Here is a 17,664-nt window from a genome sequence, read left to right as displayed (position 1 = left end):
CACAGTGGATAGAATGTGAGGCTTGGAGTCAGAGAGACTCATTTTCCTCACACTTCCCCATGTCACATCAGTACTGAGACTACTCCTGGCCTGACAGCTTTAAATATGCTTTCATACTTATCTATTTCTTCTTAACATAATTTTATGGAGGATGTAGAAAAAGAGAGGGCAAACAGAAAATTAGACAGTGAAAAGATATGTCCAGGAAAGAAAGTAAGACCCATATTTATCTGAAATAAGTTATAGAAATGCTATGGTTGAATCTTATTTTGGAAACAAACTTAAAACCTATTTTGGCAATATCTCAATAATTTGCAATATAATTGGTAATAATTTTGCTTACTCTTCTGCATAATGTTTCATTATTTTTCAGCCACATTTACCTGCTGTATCTGATAACATAAATGAAGTGGAATTTCATGCAAAGGATTATGATCGGATGTTAACAGTCATATCAAGAGAAGGAGAAAAAATTCTAGTAATTTGGCTTCCTTAACATTTTATTATTGATAAAACATGTATTTAAATGTTGCCAATTGTGTAAAGACCAGATAAGCATAGAAAAAGTTCTAGAGGCATTGAGCAATGTGAAGACAGAGTTTAATCTTAGCCCTATTACTAACTAGCTTGTGACATCGGGCAACTCACTTTACTTTTCTGTGCCTCAGTATCTTCAAGTATAAAATGAAGTTGAACTAGAAGAACATTGTTTATTTTGAATCTCTAAAATTGCTTTTTACATATTTTGATATGAAGATTCAATTTCCTAACATAGTTGTCATTATGCTGGTGAACTGTTGAAATAAATTTGTTGAATTTATAATACTTAAAGTACTAATATGACATAATATGTTTATAATAAACCTTCATTATTTTTTTTTCAGTTGGATGTCCCAGTCATGGCCAAAGGTCCAGTAGAGATTTGGCTTCTAGACTTGTTAAGAGTGCAGATGTCTTCACTGCATAATGTCATTCGATTGGCATATTATCAAATTAGTGATACTGGTTTCCAGCTCTTGCCTTTCCTATACCATTTTCCAGCCCAGGTGAGAACACAACACTCTTTTGTGGTGTGTGTGACCTTTCAGCTGTGCCCTCAGGCTTCACTCAGTACTACCTGTCTAATTAGGTTATACATTATAATCTCCCACACTTACAGTTCTGTTTTCTTGAAGAAAGCATCATCTGTTCCATACTTTAAGCTCTTGTTAGATCTGACTACCAATGGAGATGTTTCTGTCTTATGAAGTGATAAGTTTTGAACCCAGCTCTGCCCTGTGAACAAGAGAGAGCTGTCTTATCCATCTGATCTTTCCTGTCATATGATTCTTGTAATCCACTTTATATTGTAGAATTCTATTCTTTTCTAAGCCACATGGTGGAGGGATGGAGGTATTCACTTTTTTTAGACAAATTGCCAAATAATTTAATGATTAATCTCAAAACTCCCATAATTTGCTAGAAATGGTTTTTGGAGGATATATTTTTATTATAGCTTTTTATATACGAAACATATGCATGGGTAATTTTTCAACATTGACTCTTACAAAAACTTCTGTTTCAACTTTTCCCCTCCTTCGCTCCACTCCCTTCCCTAGATGGTGGGTAGTCCCATACATGGTAAATATGTTAAAATATATGTTAAATACAATATATATGTACATATTTATACATATACATATTTGTTGCACAAGATAGATCGTATTTAGAAAGAAGGTAAAAATAACCTAAGAAGGAAAACAAAAATGCAAGTGAATAATAACAGAAAGAGTGGAAATGTTATGTTGTGGTCCATACTCATTTCCCAGTACTCTTTCTCTGGGTGTAGCTGGTTCTGTTCCTTATAGATCAATTGGAACTGATTTGGATCCTCTCATTGTTGAAAAGAGCCACATCCATCAGAACTAATCAACATGTAATATTGTTGTTGAAGTGTATAATGATCTTCTAGTTCTGCTCATTATTAGTTTTTTTATGTCTCTCTAGGCCTCTCTATATTCAGCCTGCTAGTTATTTCTTATAGAACAATAATATTCCATAACATTCATATACCATAATTTATTCAGCCATTCTCCAATTGGTGGATATCCCTCCAATTTCCAGTTTCTAGCCACTATGAAAAAGGCTGCCACAAACATTTTTGCACACATGTGTCCCTTTCCCTCCTTTAAGATCTCTTTGGGACATAATCCCAGTAGAAACACTGCGGGTCAAAGGGTATGAAGAGTTTGGTAACTTTCTGAGCATAGTTTCAAACTGCTCTCCAAAATGGCTGGATTCATTCACAGTTCCACCAACAATGTATCAGTGTCCCAGTTTTCCCACATCCCCTCCAACATTTGTCATTATCTTTTCCTGTCATTTTAGCCGATCTGACAGGTGTGTAGTGGTATCTCAGAGTTGTCTTAATTTGCATTTCTCTGATCAACAATTATTTGGAACACCTTTTCATATGACTAGAAATAGTTTAAATTTCTTCTTCTGAAAATTGTTTATATCCTTTGACCATTTATCAATTGGAGAATGGCTTGATTTCTTATAAATTAGAGTCAATTCTCTACATATTTTGGAGATGAGGCCTTTATCAGAACCTTTAACTGTAAAAATGTTTTCCCAGTTTATTGCTTCCCTTATAATCCTGTCCACATTAGTTTTATTTGTACAAAAGCTTTTAAACTTAATATAATATAAATTTTCTATTTTGTGATCAATAATGACCTCTAGTTCTTCTTTGGTCACAAATTCCTTCCTCCTCCACATGTCCGAGAAGTAAATGATCCTTTGTTCTTCTAATTTATTTATGATCTCATTCTTTATGCCTAGATCATGAACCCATTTTGCTCTTATCTTGGTGTATAGTATTAAGTATGGGTTAATGCCTACTTTCTGCCATACTAATCTAATTTTCCCAGCAATTTTTGTCAAATAATGAATTATTATCCCAAAAGCTGGAGCCTTTGGGTTTGTCAAACATTAGATTGCTAATCTATTCCACTGATCAACTATTTCTTAGCCAATACCAAATGCTTTTGGTGACTGCTGCTTTATAATATAGTTTTAGATCAGGTACAGCTAGGCTATCTTCATTTGATTTTTTAAAAATTAACTTCCTTGGAGTTCTTGGCCTTTTGTTCTTCCAGATGAATTTTGTTATTTTTTTCTAGGTCAGTAAAATAGTTTCTTGGGAGTCTGATTGGTATGGCACTAAATACATAGACTAATTTAGGTAGTATTGTCATCTTCATTATATTCGCTCTGCCTATCCAAGAGCACTTAATATTTTTCCAGTTGTTTAGATCTGACTTTATTTGTGTGGAAGTGGTTTGTAGTTTTGCTCATATAGTTCCTGACTTTCCCTTGGCAGATAGATTCCCAAATATTTTATATTATCAACAGTTATTTTAAAGGGAATTTCCCTTTGTATCTCTTGCTGTTGAATTTTTTTAGTGATGTATAAAATTGCTGATGATTTGTGTAGATTTATTTTGTATCCTGCAACTTTGCTAAAGTTGTGGATTATTTCTAATAGCTTTTTAGTAGAATCTCTGGGGTTCTCTAAGTATACCATCATATCATCTGCAAAGAGTGATAATTTGATTTCTTCATTATCTACTCTTAATTCATTTAATTTCTTTTTCATCTTTTATTGCCAAAGCTAGCATTTCTAATACAATATTGAATAGTAAAGTGGGCAACATTGTTTCACTCCTAATTTTATTGGGAATGGTTCCAGTTTATCCCCATTACATATGATGCTTACTGATGGTTTTAAATAGATGCTACTAACTATTTTAAGGAAAAGTCCATTTATTCCTATACACTCTAGTGTTTTTAATAGCAATGGGTATTGGATTTTATCAAATTCTTTTTCTGCATCTATTGAGATGATCATATGGTTGTTGTTAATTTGGTTATTGATATAGTCAATTATGTTAATAGTTTTCCTAATATTGAACCAGCCCTGCATTCCTGGTATAAATCCTACTTGGTCTTGTTGTATTATCCTGGAGATGATTTTCTGTAATCTTTTTTATTAGTATTTTATTTAAGATTTTGCATCAATGTTCATTAGGGAGATTGGTCTATAATTTTCTTTCTCTGTTTTCATCCTACCTGGTTTAGGTATCAATACCATAAAAGGAATTTGGTAGGATTCCTTCATTCCCTATTTTTTCAAATAGTTTATAGAGCATTGGAATTAATTGTTGTTTAAATGTTTGGTAGTATTTGCCTGTAAATCCATCTGGTCCTGGGTATTTTTTTTTTAGGGAGTTGATTAATAGCTTGTTCCATTTCTTTTTCTAAAATGGGACTATTTAACCTAAATTTTACTTCTTCCTCTGTTAACCTGGGCAACCTATATTTTTGAAGGGATTCATCCATTTCATTTAAGTTATCAAATTTATTGGCATAAAGTTGCGCAAAAAAGCCTTTCAGAATATCAAATTCCAGGCCCTTTGATCTTTTAATGTGGATGCTGCTAGATCCTGAGTAATCTTTATTGTGGCTCCTCTATATTTGAATTATTTTTTTTCCTGGATGCAAATAGTATTTTTATCTTGGTCTGATAGTTCTGGAATTTAGCCAAAAAATTTCTTGGAGTTTTGATTTTGGGGTCTCTTTCAGTAGGTGATTGATGAATTCTTTATATGTCTATTTTACCCTCTGTTTCTGTACATCTGGGCTGTTCTCTTTGATGATTTCCTGAAAAATAATGTCTAGGTTCTTTTTTTTTCATCATGATTTTTAGGGAGTCCAATAATCTCTTTTTTTTTTTTTTTTTTTTTCTGAGGCTGGGGTTAAGTGACTTGCCCAGGTGACAGCTAGGAAGTGTTAAGTGTATGAGACCAAATTTGAACTCGGCTCCTCTTGAATTCAGGGCTGGTGCTCTGTCTACTGCACCACCTACCTGCCCCCAGAGTCCAATAATCCTTAGATTATTTCTTCTGGATCTATTTTCCAGGTCTGTTGTTTTCCTAAGTAGGTATTTAACATTTTTTCTATATATTTTTTCCTTTTTTTTTTTTTTGGTTTTGCTTGACTGATTCTTGGTATCTCTTTGAGTCATTTATTTCCATTTGTTCAAGTCTGATTTTTAATGAATTATTTTCTTCATTTACTTTTTATTTCTTTTTATAATTGTCCAATTGAGTTTTTAAATGAGTTGTTTTGTTCTATGGAATTTTTTCTATTTTGCCAATTTTTTTAAAGAATTATTTTCTTTTTCCAATTCACAAATTCTACTTTTCTGGTAGTTGTTTATCTTTTCCAATACGCAAATTCTGCTTTTCACGGAATTGATTTCTTTATCCACTCTATCTTTTAATGAGTAACATGACTTATTCTGACCCTCTTGCAAAGCTTTCCTTTCCCCATTTTTCTTCTAGCTGTTTTTTAAGGTCCTTTTTAATTTCTTCTATAAGAGCTTATGTGATGGGGGCTAGATCATATCCACCTTTGAATTTAGAGACAAACTGTTTTTAGTTTCCTCAGGGTTTGAAGTCTGTTCTCTTTCCTCATAGAAGGTATCTATAGTTAGAGCCCACTTTGCTCTTTTGCTCATTTTAGAAAAAGCAAAAACAAAAACAAACAAACAAAAAACTATGGTCTGCTTATCGGGGGCAGTGGGTTATTTCCAAGCTGCTTCTACAGATAACAGGAAGTGCCAGTGAAGGGGCAGTGGGACAGCCACAGACTGCCTTGCTGGGACCAATTACTACAGCTGAGCTTGGATCACTGATGAGTCCTTCCCAGTACTGGGTGGGTGTGGCCAGGTCCCAGAGACTCTAGTTTTTGGGGTTATAATTTTTAGCCCCTGTATTTACTGGCTTGCTTCCAGGGCAAAGTAGCTCACACTGTGGTAAAGTTCTCCCTGCTGGCTGAGACTACCCCCCACCCCACTCTAGTCTGCTCATGGTGAGCTGTTTCCTGTGCTCTCACTCTTACCTGAGTCTGTGCCTGGCCTAGCCCGGTTCCATCCCCGTGCACGAGCAAAACAGATCTTTTCTGGCAGATTTCGAGATTATCTTCAGTTGGTAATGTTTTATACTCCCAATTTTTGTGATTTCTGATAGTCAAGCACTAATTCTGAGACTGAATATCGTTAAAATAAATTGACGGAAAAGGAGAGTTTAGGAAGATGCATGTGTCCTCTCTGCCATCATGGCTTTTTCAGTATTCACTTTTTTTCCCCAATCAGGTCCTATTTCAGATAGCTAGAAGGTGACTTAATAAAGGATACTGGGAATTTTGACAAGAGGAAGGGTAATTGTGACGAGATCTGTATGCAGGCATCCATGGGTATTACCTTTTGTTGTTGCTATGATCCCCTTGAAGGATTTCCAATTTACTATGTGGAGCTTAAAGATCTTGGGAACTGCTGCTCTTGATGTAATTGACTTTGTGCAGCATGCATGGCTTTCCATTGCTATTACAGCCTGAAATGCTAAATTTCTCCTGCCATTTGGATTTGGTCTTCCAGGGTGCCTGCCAGGGGATTAGGAACTGGAAGTGATGGCTTACATAGGTCTAACAATTTGAGATTGAAACTATTGGGTGCTTTCAGCTCTTGACTGTTGTTACTATCTTAGCCAAAGACCAGATCCAACCAGGATCATGATCAGAGGAAGAAGAGCACAGGGGAACCAGTACTGTAAAGTATGTAAAGTATGTCTTTACAAACATAAGGTTCCTGAAGACCCCTGTGGCTGGGCTTAGTGCAATGACCTGAGCTGGCAGCTATTAGAAACCCCATCTACTAACAGAAGGGAGGGGAGAATGGCTCTTTCCCCTTTTCTTTCCTTGGTCCCTTCTAGTATAGTTCCTGACCCTAAAGTCAGTGAAAAGCAGACACTTCTGCTTTTAAGTTGGGCTTGATATAGGTTTCTTCAGGTTGCTTTATACTATGTGTAGAAATCAGAGTAGACTTATTGAGAGTCCTTGTCTAGTGAGTGTAAAGGTCATCCAATTAAGAATCACCCATCCAGAAAAACTATGTATAAGCCTTCAGGAGGAAAATAGATATTCAATAAAATAGAGGATTTTCAAGTATTCCTGATGAAAAGACCAACGCTAAATAGAAAATCTGACTTTCAAACAGGAAAAATGCAGCATAAAAAAATAAACAGGAAATAGAAGTTACAAAGTTAAATTGTTTACATACCAAAGTTAAATTGTTTACATTCCTACTTGTAAAGATGACCTTTGTAATTCTTAAGAACTTTATTATTATTAGAGAAATTGGGATTAGTATACACAGGCAGAGATCATGGGGCTGACTGAATATAAATATGAAAAGTAAAATGAAGATGTGAAAAAGAGGAATGTACTGGGGGAAAAGAAAAGAAAGAAGTAGAATGGAGTGAATAATCTCACATAAAAGATGTGCAAAAACTTTTACTGTGCAGAGGAGGATAAGGAATCAAAGGCCACACATAAACTGAGTTGAACTGCTTCCACTGTAGTGTCACTACTACATAGTGACCCATGTCATTTGGCATACACAAAACAGTCACATCATCCACATAAAATGTCACATGTTATAGGATATGCCTAAAATCTAGTTCTCCTTTTGGTGAAAAAAGGGTTCCTAATATTTTTCCAAATAGGAAATTTTTATGACTTCAGTGATTTTTCCCTTCTAAATAAGTCTAAATGAGAGTACTCATTATTAACTATCTAATAAACTATAAATTAATAAAATTAATCCAGTATATAATAGTTGTTATCGTATCATGTATTGTCTCTTTCTCCTTAGAGATTGGGGAAAGAGAGAGAGACAAAGGCAGGGGTAGGGAGAGGGGAGAAGAGAAAGAATTAGGTTAGTTAAAAACTAGCTCCAATAAAAGTACATAGTCTAGAGATACTAAATCAATGAGGTAAATAATTTTAAAACTTTACAAATAAGAAACATTCACCAAAGATATACAGATACAACTTCTCAGGCTTGTGCCCATGGGATACTTCCAGGTCAATAATAACTCTAGCCTGAATAGGAATAAACAGTTGTTAAATTAAAATTTTAATATGTTAAAATTACAAAGTGTTACATTATAAAGATCTATTGTTTGAACTTGATGATTGTTTATATAATGCTTCCCCAAAAAGTGTTTAGCATATCCCCATTTGTATCTCCATGACCAAAAACTATCTCCACTCATACTTAAAATTGTCATCTTATCCATGTAGCCTCGTCCCTTATGACCAAAGGCCTGAGGAAAACAAATAGCAGCAAAGATAGCATGTGTGTTTTAGCTTAAATGAGAGAAAAAAAATGTTTATCTTTAGTGTAGATGATTAGCTAATAAACATTATTTATTTTTAAAAAATTGTTTCTTTGCTGTTTATAAAAGGTGATTTTTCTTCATATTTTGAATCTCTAGGTAGGGCTGCTGGGAATTCAAATGTTATGGACACATGATGCAGAAGAGGCCTTAAATAATGCAAAAGATGACAGAAAAATTATGCAAGTGACTAATCAGAAGTTTTTGGATATTTTAAATGTTCTTATCGGTCAGACAACTCATGATCTATCCAAGTTTGATAGAGTGAAATTTGAAACCCTGATTACTATTCATGTACACCAGAGAGATATTTTTGATGACTTGGTAAAGTAAAGGTTTTTTAAAAGTTTTTTTAAAAAAAGTGTATATCATAACAAATAACGAACTAATTGTACATAGGTTTGTGCCTATTTCATATGTCCCATTTTCTTTTTTCTTCTTTTGGAATTGTCATGTATGTATATGTATGGAAAATATTAATTTTACAAAAATATCTAGAATCCAATTCCATTTGCAAAATTTCATTTGGAATTCTAACAGTTTTCTAAATGATACAAGTAAAGCTTCTGGGTTCCATGGAAAATAATTGCTAAACCTCTGCTTTAGAAATTTCATAAAGTGGGGAAGATGTGAACCACATACCAAGTTTATCAGCAAAGGCTCTTCCAATAATAATTCTATATAGATATAATTATAATAATTCCTGTTATAATAAATTTTAATAGATAATAACAGGGTTAAGACAAATACCTTATCCAGCTTTTCCTACCTCAGATTACTGAAATATTTGAGGCATCTATATAATCTTTCAAAGGTGACCAAAAAGAAGACAATCATACTCTTCTGCCTGATATCTTTTGGTGTCATAATATGCCTCTTGTTCTCAAAGAAGAGCAAAATGGCATTACTATGTTAAGAGTTGAGTGACAATGTGTCCAACTGTGGCTGATAAGACCAATACAAGCTTGGAATGCTCTGCAACAGATCAGACATTAAACAGTTCCTATGAACAGTTGGGTGGACTCTCTAACTTTGCATATCTCATGTTTCTTCTGAGATATTCTGTTTTGTTCATAGAGCACAATACCTTCTCTTATGAAGGCATATCATGCTGGGTGGTCACTATACCAGTGTCTCCCATGTCATGCAGTCAATTCTTTTTTTATTAATAGTTTAATAATATTTATTAATAGTTTCTATTTACCAGATATGTGCATGGGTAATTTTACAACATTGACAATTTATGCAGTCAATTCTAAGGTGTCCTTTTTCTGACTACCTTGTGAATACTTGCCCTCTGTAAGTTCTCCATAAAATAATCTATTTGATATTAAAACAATGTGACTAGATCAACAGAATTGTTCTCTCTACATTGGAGTTGCAATGTTTGGCAGTTTAGCTTCTCTTCTGCTTGTGCTAATTTTGGTGTAACAACTAACACTAAAGAAACACAGAAAATCAAAATACATTAGATAACCCAACACATAATTTTTAAATTTGTTATGATTATGCAAAAGCATTTGTTATATGACATTGTAACATAATAACTTCTATATTTTGTGTTTTAAAGGTAAAAATGCATATCAAATCAGTAACAGATTTTGAATGGCTGAAGCAGAGCAGATTTTATTTTAAGGAAGATTTGGACCAAACTGTAGTTTCCATTACAGATGTTGATTTTGTGTATCAGAATGAATTTCTTGGATGTACTGATCGTCTAGTTATTACCCCTTTAACAGATAGGTAAAAGGCACTTTTGTATAATTGCATAGTTATATATAAAGATTTTTTTGCAGTTTATAAAATTTACTGGGCATCCTATTCAGTATTGATGACACATTGCTGATCCTAATAGTAAATTATCTAATTATTTAAAATTAATTTTTATGATGTAGAAAAATGTCAAAATATACAAGGTATCAAAACAAAATTGGTCACTGTAAACCAGAACAATATGTTAGTGAATTTCAATTATTAAGAATAAATTCAAAGAAAGAATCAGTGAGAAGAAAACACTTAAATATTCTTTCATGAATTCAAGCCCTAAATTTTATATGAGCTACATCCCAGTGTACTAAGAAAACTGCTGAGCTTGATGGCTGACTTATTGTCCATGATAAAAGTTTGTGGAGAATTAGAGATGCCAGAAGACATAAGCTTAAGTTGTGTGAATTCTTTTAAAAATTGAAGGGATTCTTCAAATTGGAAGCATATGAGTATGACTTCTATTCCTAGCAAAATTCTGTCACACATTAAAGGATTGTTCAGGAGCATTAAGAAAAGGAAACATAATTTCATCAATAATTAAGTCATATCACACTGGCCTGATAATTTTGACAGGGTTATTAGAATGATAGAGTAGAAAAATGTTATAGACAGAATATACCTCAATTGTAGCAAAGAAACTGACCCAGTGTGCCTTATATTCTCCGATGGACAAGAAGAATAAATGGGCTAGAAGCAGATGGTAGAGTTAGATAGATTTGAAACTGATTAGGATAAAATGATTGTGAAAGAGTCATAAGTAATATAAATCATTGTCAATGTGGAAAGTGGTCTTTATGTGCCATGGGGACCTATCCTTAGGTCTGTACTTTTCAGCATTTTAATACTGACTTGGAAAAAGCCATGGATACCATGCATATAATAGTTGAAGTTCATGTGGAGCAGGTAGGCAGTGATGCTGATATGTTAAATGAAAGATTGGGCACTCTAATATACTAGAGCAGTAGGACAAATCTAAAAATACTAAGTTTAACATAGATAAATGTAAAATTCTAAACTTGGATTAAAAAACAAACTCTACTTGTAATGGATTGGGAGTGACTAACTACAATTCATGTGTACAACTCTCTGAGGGTGTAGAATACTACAACCTCAATAAAACCTTGAAAAATGTTACAACCAAAAAAATCATGAAATTTTGAGCTGCATTAATAGAAAGTAGGATGTCTATATCATGAGGACTTAACACTATTCTGTACTATGCCTTGTCAAGCCACTTCTGGAGTATTGTGTTCAAATCTAGGCATCATATTTTAGGAAAGACCTTGAGATACAATACTCATCCATGTGAGAGCAACCAGGAAAGTGAGAATATTAAAGATATTCTGGCTTATAAGTAAAGATCAATTAAAAAGACAGAAATGAAGGGTTAAAATGGAAAGAAGAAAGCAGAGAGAGGAGAAAGATAAAGATAGAAAGGAAAGGGAAGGAAGGAAGAAAAAGAAGAAAAGGCAATATACCTGAAATAAAACATGTTTGGTTGATTGGCTGTTTGGGATGGATGGGAGACAGCAAGAGGAGGGTTAATGGTAGTGGTAGAAGCTCAGAGTACAGTCTGATTGCCCAACCTGGTTTGGTTCAGGTAAATTATATGTCTTCCTTTATTTCTTCTTCTTTCTTTGTCCTCTCTTTCTGTCTCTATTTCTCTCACCTTTCTTTTCCTCTTTTATCTTCATATGTATCTCTACCATCACTCTCTCCCTCATCTTTTTCTTCTTGCATCATTCCTAATGTTATTTCTCCTTTTCCTGTCCCCCAGTATTACTGTTCAAATTGGTTAGGGTAGATGCTTTATCTCCCCCATATGAAAAGAACAGGGAAAGGTAACTGTCCAGTAATCTCTATTAAAAATTGTGCTTTTTTCTGTTCCCTGTCTCCATTTTTTCTCTCCTTTTACCTTTTATATCTGTGTCCTCTCCTTATTTTTGTTAACAGTGATACATATATATATATATATATATATATATATATATATATATATATATATATATATATATATATATATATATATATATATATATATATATATATACACACACACACACACACATATATTTTATATTTCCAACTTCAAGATAACAGCCATGCTCAGGTAGTGGTCCTCACAGCTTTCCCCCTAAATTGAACCACTTGACACTTAATGAATAAGATCCACTAGCTTCAAAGTCTTGTCACTTTCTTAGTGACTTAGTATATGACATATAATAAAACTGTGCCCACCCTTTGATTCAGCAATGTCACTGCTAGGTTTGTATTACAAAGAGATCAATAAAAAGGAAAAAGGACATACTTGTACAAAAACATCTATAGTAGCTCTATTTGTGTTAGCTAAGAATTGGAAATTGAAGAAATGCCTTTCATTTGGGAAATGGCCAGATTTGTGGCACATGATTTTAATGGCATATTATTGTGCTACAAGAAATGGCAAGCAGGATGATTTCACAAAAACCTGGAAATAAGTACATGGACTAACACAAGATGAAATGAGCAAAACCAGGAGAGCACTGTCCACAGTAACAACTATTTTATACTGTGAATGAAGAATTGTGAACGGCTTGGCTATTCTCAACAACATAACGATCTAAGACATGATGAAAAATGCTAAACATCTCCAGAGAAAGGACTGATATTGTCTGAATAAAGACTAAAGTGTACTATTTTTTTTAACTTTCTCTCTTTCCCTCCTTGCCTCTCTCCTTTATTCTTTTTCTCCCTCTCTCCCTTCCTTTATTTTCTTTCCTTCTTTTCTTCTTAGACAAAATGACTAATATGGAAATGTTTTACATAAATTGCACATGCTTATCTATCTCAAATTGTTTAAGTTTCAAAGAGGAGGAAGGAAAGGAGGGAAGGATCTCAAAACTAAAAGAAAAGAATGTTGAAAATTGCTTTTGTGTGTAATTGCAAGGGAAATAAAATATTTTTAAAAATTATGTGACATTTAATCAACTATTCTAATATATAGTTACTGTTCTTTATTTTATCATTTCCCCATTTGTATATAACAGTAGGACCTCTTATCTTGACTTTTAAAAATAAATATAAAAATATGGGCAAGAGGTAACCTAAAACTTCATTTAGAGAATTAGACTAGATGACTTTTTAAATTTAAATCTAATCCTAGTGAAAAGCACATTCTAAAAGTATTTCTATCTTATGTATGTTACACATTTATTATATTCTACTGTGTCCATCAGAGCCAGGGTAGAATTTTGCTGGAACATTACTTTAAGATTTGTTGTAATATATATAGTATATTTAATTTCCTAAATATTTTCAGATGCTATATCACATTAGCTCAGGCTTTGGGGATGAACATGGGAGGAGCTCCAGCAGGACCAGCAGGAACTGGCAAAACAGAAACAACAAAAGACATGGGGCGATGCCTGGGAAAATATGTGGTGGTGTTTAACTGTTCAGATCAAATGGATTTCAGAGGCCTAGGACGGATTTTTAAAGGTAAGTGATGATGAAGATGGGAAAAGTGATTTTATCCCTTTTTCATTAGATGGTGAGTTATTATTATATGTTAATTTTTTTGCAGTCTTTGGAATCTTTATTCCAAAGATATTTATTGATATTTTATGCCATTCTGCTGCACTTCCATAATTAATACTGTTTATACTATTGTTATAAACCTATTAATGTTTTAAGCAAGTAATTGACTTTGCTGATTCATTACTTGTTATGTCTGGATTCTCAAAAATACCTTCAGTACAAGAAAACAGAGTTTTTTAAAAAGTACTATATTAGAAATAACATCTGAGGATATCTGAAAGTTCTTCTCACATACGAGGCCCTTCACTGGAAAACTGACCTGCTTGTGCCGCTCAAAACAGGACTGAACTAAGGAAGGAAAGGGATGTGCTTATCTGTACTCTTGAAAGTCACTTCTCTACTCATTGGCAAGTCAGAGAAAAGGAACAGATTATCATGTCCAGGAAATTTCTCTTCAGAAAAATCCTACTTTAGAATATTACTTAGATCTGACATTGAAAAATAATCCAAGTCCCCCAAGACACAAAACTTGCCTGGCCTCATTAAATCTATTGACAACATTAAAGTCAGTTTTTTTTGAACATTTTTACCAGTGATATGTTGAAGCCCCCTTGCCTCCATTACTTTTTTCAGCCTCCAGGCTAACTAAGCTAGCTACTGAGCCATAGTGCTAAAAGTGCCTGGCACCTAGAAGGCACTGAATATACTCGTACATACATATACACATATACATATGTATGTTTATATATTGAGAGAGACGATAAATCTGTTCTCCAAAATAATAGCTTTTGTGGGCTAAACATCACTAGAAGTTATTAGTTGCTAGAAGGCATTTTACAATATAATTTATGTTGTTAGAAGTTATATTGGTGAAAATTTTTAAATTAATGTTTTCTTCTCTAGGTCTAGCGCAATCTGGTTCCTGGGGCTGCTTTGATGAATTTAACAGAATTGAGTTGCCTGTATTATCAGTGGCAGCTCAACAGATTTATATTGTTTTGACAGGAAGAAAGGAGAGGAAAAAGCAATTTATTTTTTCTGATGGCGATTGTGTTGATTTAAATCCAGAATTTGGAATTTTTTTAACAATGGTAAGAAATGCTTGGTGATGGTACAATTTGATCATTGAAATATTGCCTCTTGAAAGTGGAGAAAATCTTCATTTTTGAAGTTCTGTGAACTTTCATCACATGTTTGTGCTGCTTTTGGTAGTTAATTTTGCTAAGAAGTATAAGAAAAGTGTCTGGACACAGAATATCTTATATTCTTTTTACATTATATTACATTTTTCTTATTTCCTTTACATTTCACTACCACCCTTATGCTTCTTCCTCATTCTTATCCGATTATGTTTTAAGTTTCCCTCCTTCCTCATTATATAACTTTCTTATCAGTAAAACCTTTTTAATCAGGATTGTACTATTACAGTTTTCTCAACCATAGGGTTTTTTGAGAGGGGGACAAGGATATTCAAATACTTTCCTGAGCTCTCCATTGTTTTGTCAGTGGAGAAACAGCTTGATATTGTTTGTTATACATAGGTATACAGATTGCAGTCAGATTCTGCAAGAAAGAATCAAGGGGCATTTGTAAATTATATGGATGATCTAGGGCAGATATTGTGAGATCAGAACAACTTTTATTATTCTAATCTAGATTTGAAGATAAAAACTGATTTCAAAGCTGAATTAAAGCATTTAAACTATAATATTAATTTACTGAACTTTAAAAAAATTAAAAGTTATGAGGTAATATGTTTTAAAGTAATATTTTCCTTTTAGAATCCTGGATATGCTGGACGCCAAGAGCTACCAGAAAACTTAAAAATTCAGTTTCGAACAGTTGCTATGATGGTTCCTGATAGACAGGTATTCATTTTTATTTAAGATGCATGAGATTCCAGTAAATTATAGTGAACAGTCACGATCCTAGATAAGTAATAATCAGTCCCATCTCCTCCTTCTTGTTCAACAGATAGGAACTGCAGATATGAAACCACTATCAGAGTTGGTCAGTGTATTGATTGGCTTTTCTATAGTGTTTTTCTTTTAATTGATTAGGAGAAGGAATTTTGGGGGGAAATAACTGTGGTACAAAAATGACATTCAACAATAAATTTTAAAAAATAGGATAGTACTTCTTTTCTGTGACCAGAAGTCAGAAAAAAAACCTGTGGTTATATTATTCTCTCTAAGAGAAGGATTGGCTCTATGACCAGAGATGACCAGAGTCACTTCTCCTTTTTGATCTTCATGAGAATGAGATATAATAACATTCTTTGAAAAATCTTAAAATATTCCCGTCATGGTTAATATTGTTATAGTTAGCTATATTATTTATTTCGGTTAGCTAGATAGTGCAATACAGAAAGCAGGCCCTGGAGTCAGTTCATGAGTTCAAAATCTAATCCCAATGATCTACTATTAGCTTTGGGACACTGGCCAAGTCATCTAACTAAGCATTGTCTGCTTCAGTTTCCTCATCTGTGAAATGAAGGTAATAATAACCTCTGCCTTTCATAGTTATGAATATCAAATAAGATAAGGCTTGTTAAAAGCATTTAGCACAGTATTTTCCATGTAGTAAGAGCTATGTAAATGTTAATTATTTTATTTAGTAACATTAATATTCAATATATTGAATTTCAGATAATTATGAGAGTGAAACTTGCAAGCTGTGGGTTTCTTGAAAATGTCATCTTGGCTCAGAAATTCTATGTTCTTTACAAACTTTGTGAGGAACAGCTTACAAAACAGGTAATTTTGTGAACATATTTTCCCCCAAAAAATGAAGATAGTTTTAATTTACCTTTTTTCTTTTCTTCCCCAGTAGTTTTCTTTACTCAGAAGAATTTGGAATTCAGCTTTCATTTTTAATAGTATTTTTTCTCCAGTTACTTGTCAAGAAAATTTTTATCATTTTTTTAAAAAAATGTGAGAAAAATTTTCCTCCCTCCTCCTCTTCTTCCCCTTCCCTCTTCTGAAGGTGATAGGCACTTTGAAATTGTTTATATATGTGCTTTTATGCCCATATTAGTCACAGTTGTATAAGAAAAGATAGATCAAAAGGAGAAAAAAATCTGAGAGAGGTTAAAGTCAGTGGAAGAAATATGCTTTGATCTGCATTGAGTCCCATGAGTCCTTTATGTTGTTAAGAATTTTATGTTGTTAAGAGCTGAGTCATTCATAGCACTTGTACTATGTACAGTGTTTTTCAGATTCTGTTTATTTCACTTTGGATCAGTTCAACCAAACCCTTCCAGGTTTCTGGAATTTGGTTGTTCATCATTTCTTACTGCACAATAGTATTCTATTACATTTGCATACCACAGCTTGTTTAGTCATTCCCAAGTTGAGGAGCATCCTCTCAATTTTCAATATTTGCTATCTGGAAAAGGGCTTCAGGAAATGTTTTTGCACATGTAGGGCCTTTTCTCTTTTTTATGATCTCTCTGGGATACAGACTTAGTAGAAGTAGTATTGAATCAAAGAGTATACAGAAGAGTTGCCCTTTAGGAATAACTCCAAATTGCTTTCCAGAATAATTGATCAGTTCAGAACTATACCAATAATACATTAATGTCCCAGTTTTCCCACACCTTTTTCAACATATATCAATTTGCCTTTTTGTTGTTGTATTGGCCAATTTGGTAAGTGTCATGTGGTAACTCAAAGTTGTTTTGCATTTCTCTCATCAAAAGTGACTTAGAAATATATAACTCAAAATTTATAAGAATTCAAGCCATTTTCCAATTGATAAATGGTCAAAGGATATAAATAGACAGTTTTCAGATGAAGAAATTGAAACTATTTGTAGCCACATGAAAATGTGCTTCAAATCACTATTGATCAGAGAAGTGCAAATTAAGACATCTCTGAGATATCATTACACACCTCTCAGATTGGCTAAGATGACAGGAAAAGTTAATGATAAATGTTAGAGGGGATGTGGTAAAAATGGAACACTGATACATTGTTGGTGGAATTGTGAATGGATCCAACCATTAAGGAGAACAATTTGGGACTATGCTCAAAAAATTATCAAACTGTGCATATCCTTTGACCCAGCAGTGTTTCTACTGGGCTTATATTATATCCCA

The 17,664-nt window shown here is 33.4% G+C and overlaps 1 protein-coding gene across 1 annotated transcript in view; it reads left to right on the top strand.

The window, feature by feature from the left end:
- Positions 1 to 17,664, top strand: part of DNAH8 (dynein axonemal heavy chain 8) — a 408,086-nt gene that overhangs the window by 214,460 nt on the left and 175,962 nt on the right. The window contains exons 40-47 of the mRNA XM_074311023.1: positions 374 to 478; positions 885 to 1,046; positions 8,382 to 8,606; positions 9,853 to 10,025; positions 13,348 to 13,526; positions 14,469 to 14,656; positions 15,347 to 15,433; positions 16,214 to 16,321. Of these exons, the coding sequence (XP_074167124.1) occupies positions 374 to 478; positions 885 to 1,046; positions 8,382 to 8,606; positions 9,853 to 10,025; positions 13,348 to 13,526; positions 14,469 to 14,656; positions 15,347 to 15,433; positions 16,214 to 16,321 (1,227 nt within the window). The remainder of the gene's footprint in view (positions 1 to 373; positions 479 to 884; positions 1,047 to 8,381; positions 8,607 to 9,852; positions 10,026 to 13,347; positions 13,527 to 14,468; positions 14,657 to 15,346; positions 15,434 to 16,213; positions 16,322 to 17,664) is intronic.

The sequence above is a fragment of the Sminthopsis crassicaudata genome, chromosome 4, assembly GCF_048593235.1.
Source record: "Sminthopsis crassicaudata isolate SCR6 chromosome 4, ASM4859323v1, whole genome shotgun sequence".
NCBI classification, from domain to species: domain Eukaryota; kingdom Metazoa; phylum Chordata; class Mammalia; order Dasyuromorphia; family Dasyuridae; genus Sminthopsis; species Sminthopsis crassicaudata.
Note: the sequence above shows the minus strand (reverse complement) of the source record. Positions and strands in the feature narration are given on the sequence as shown.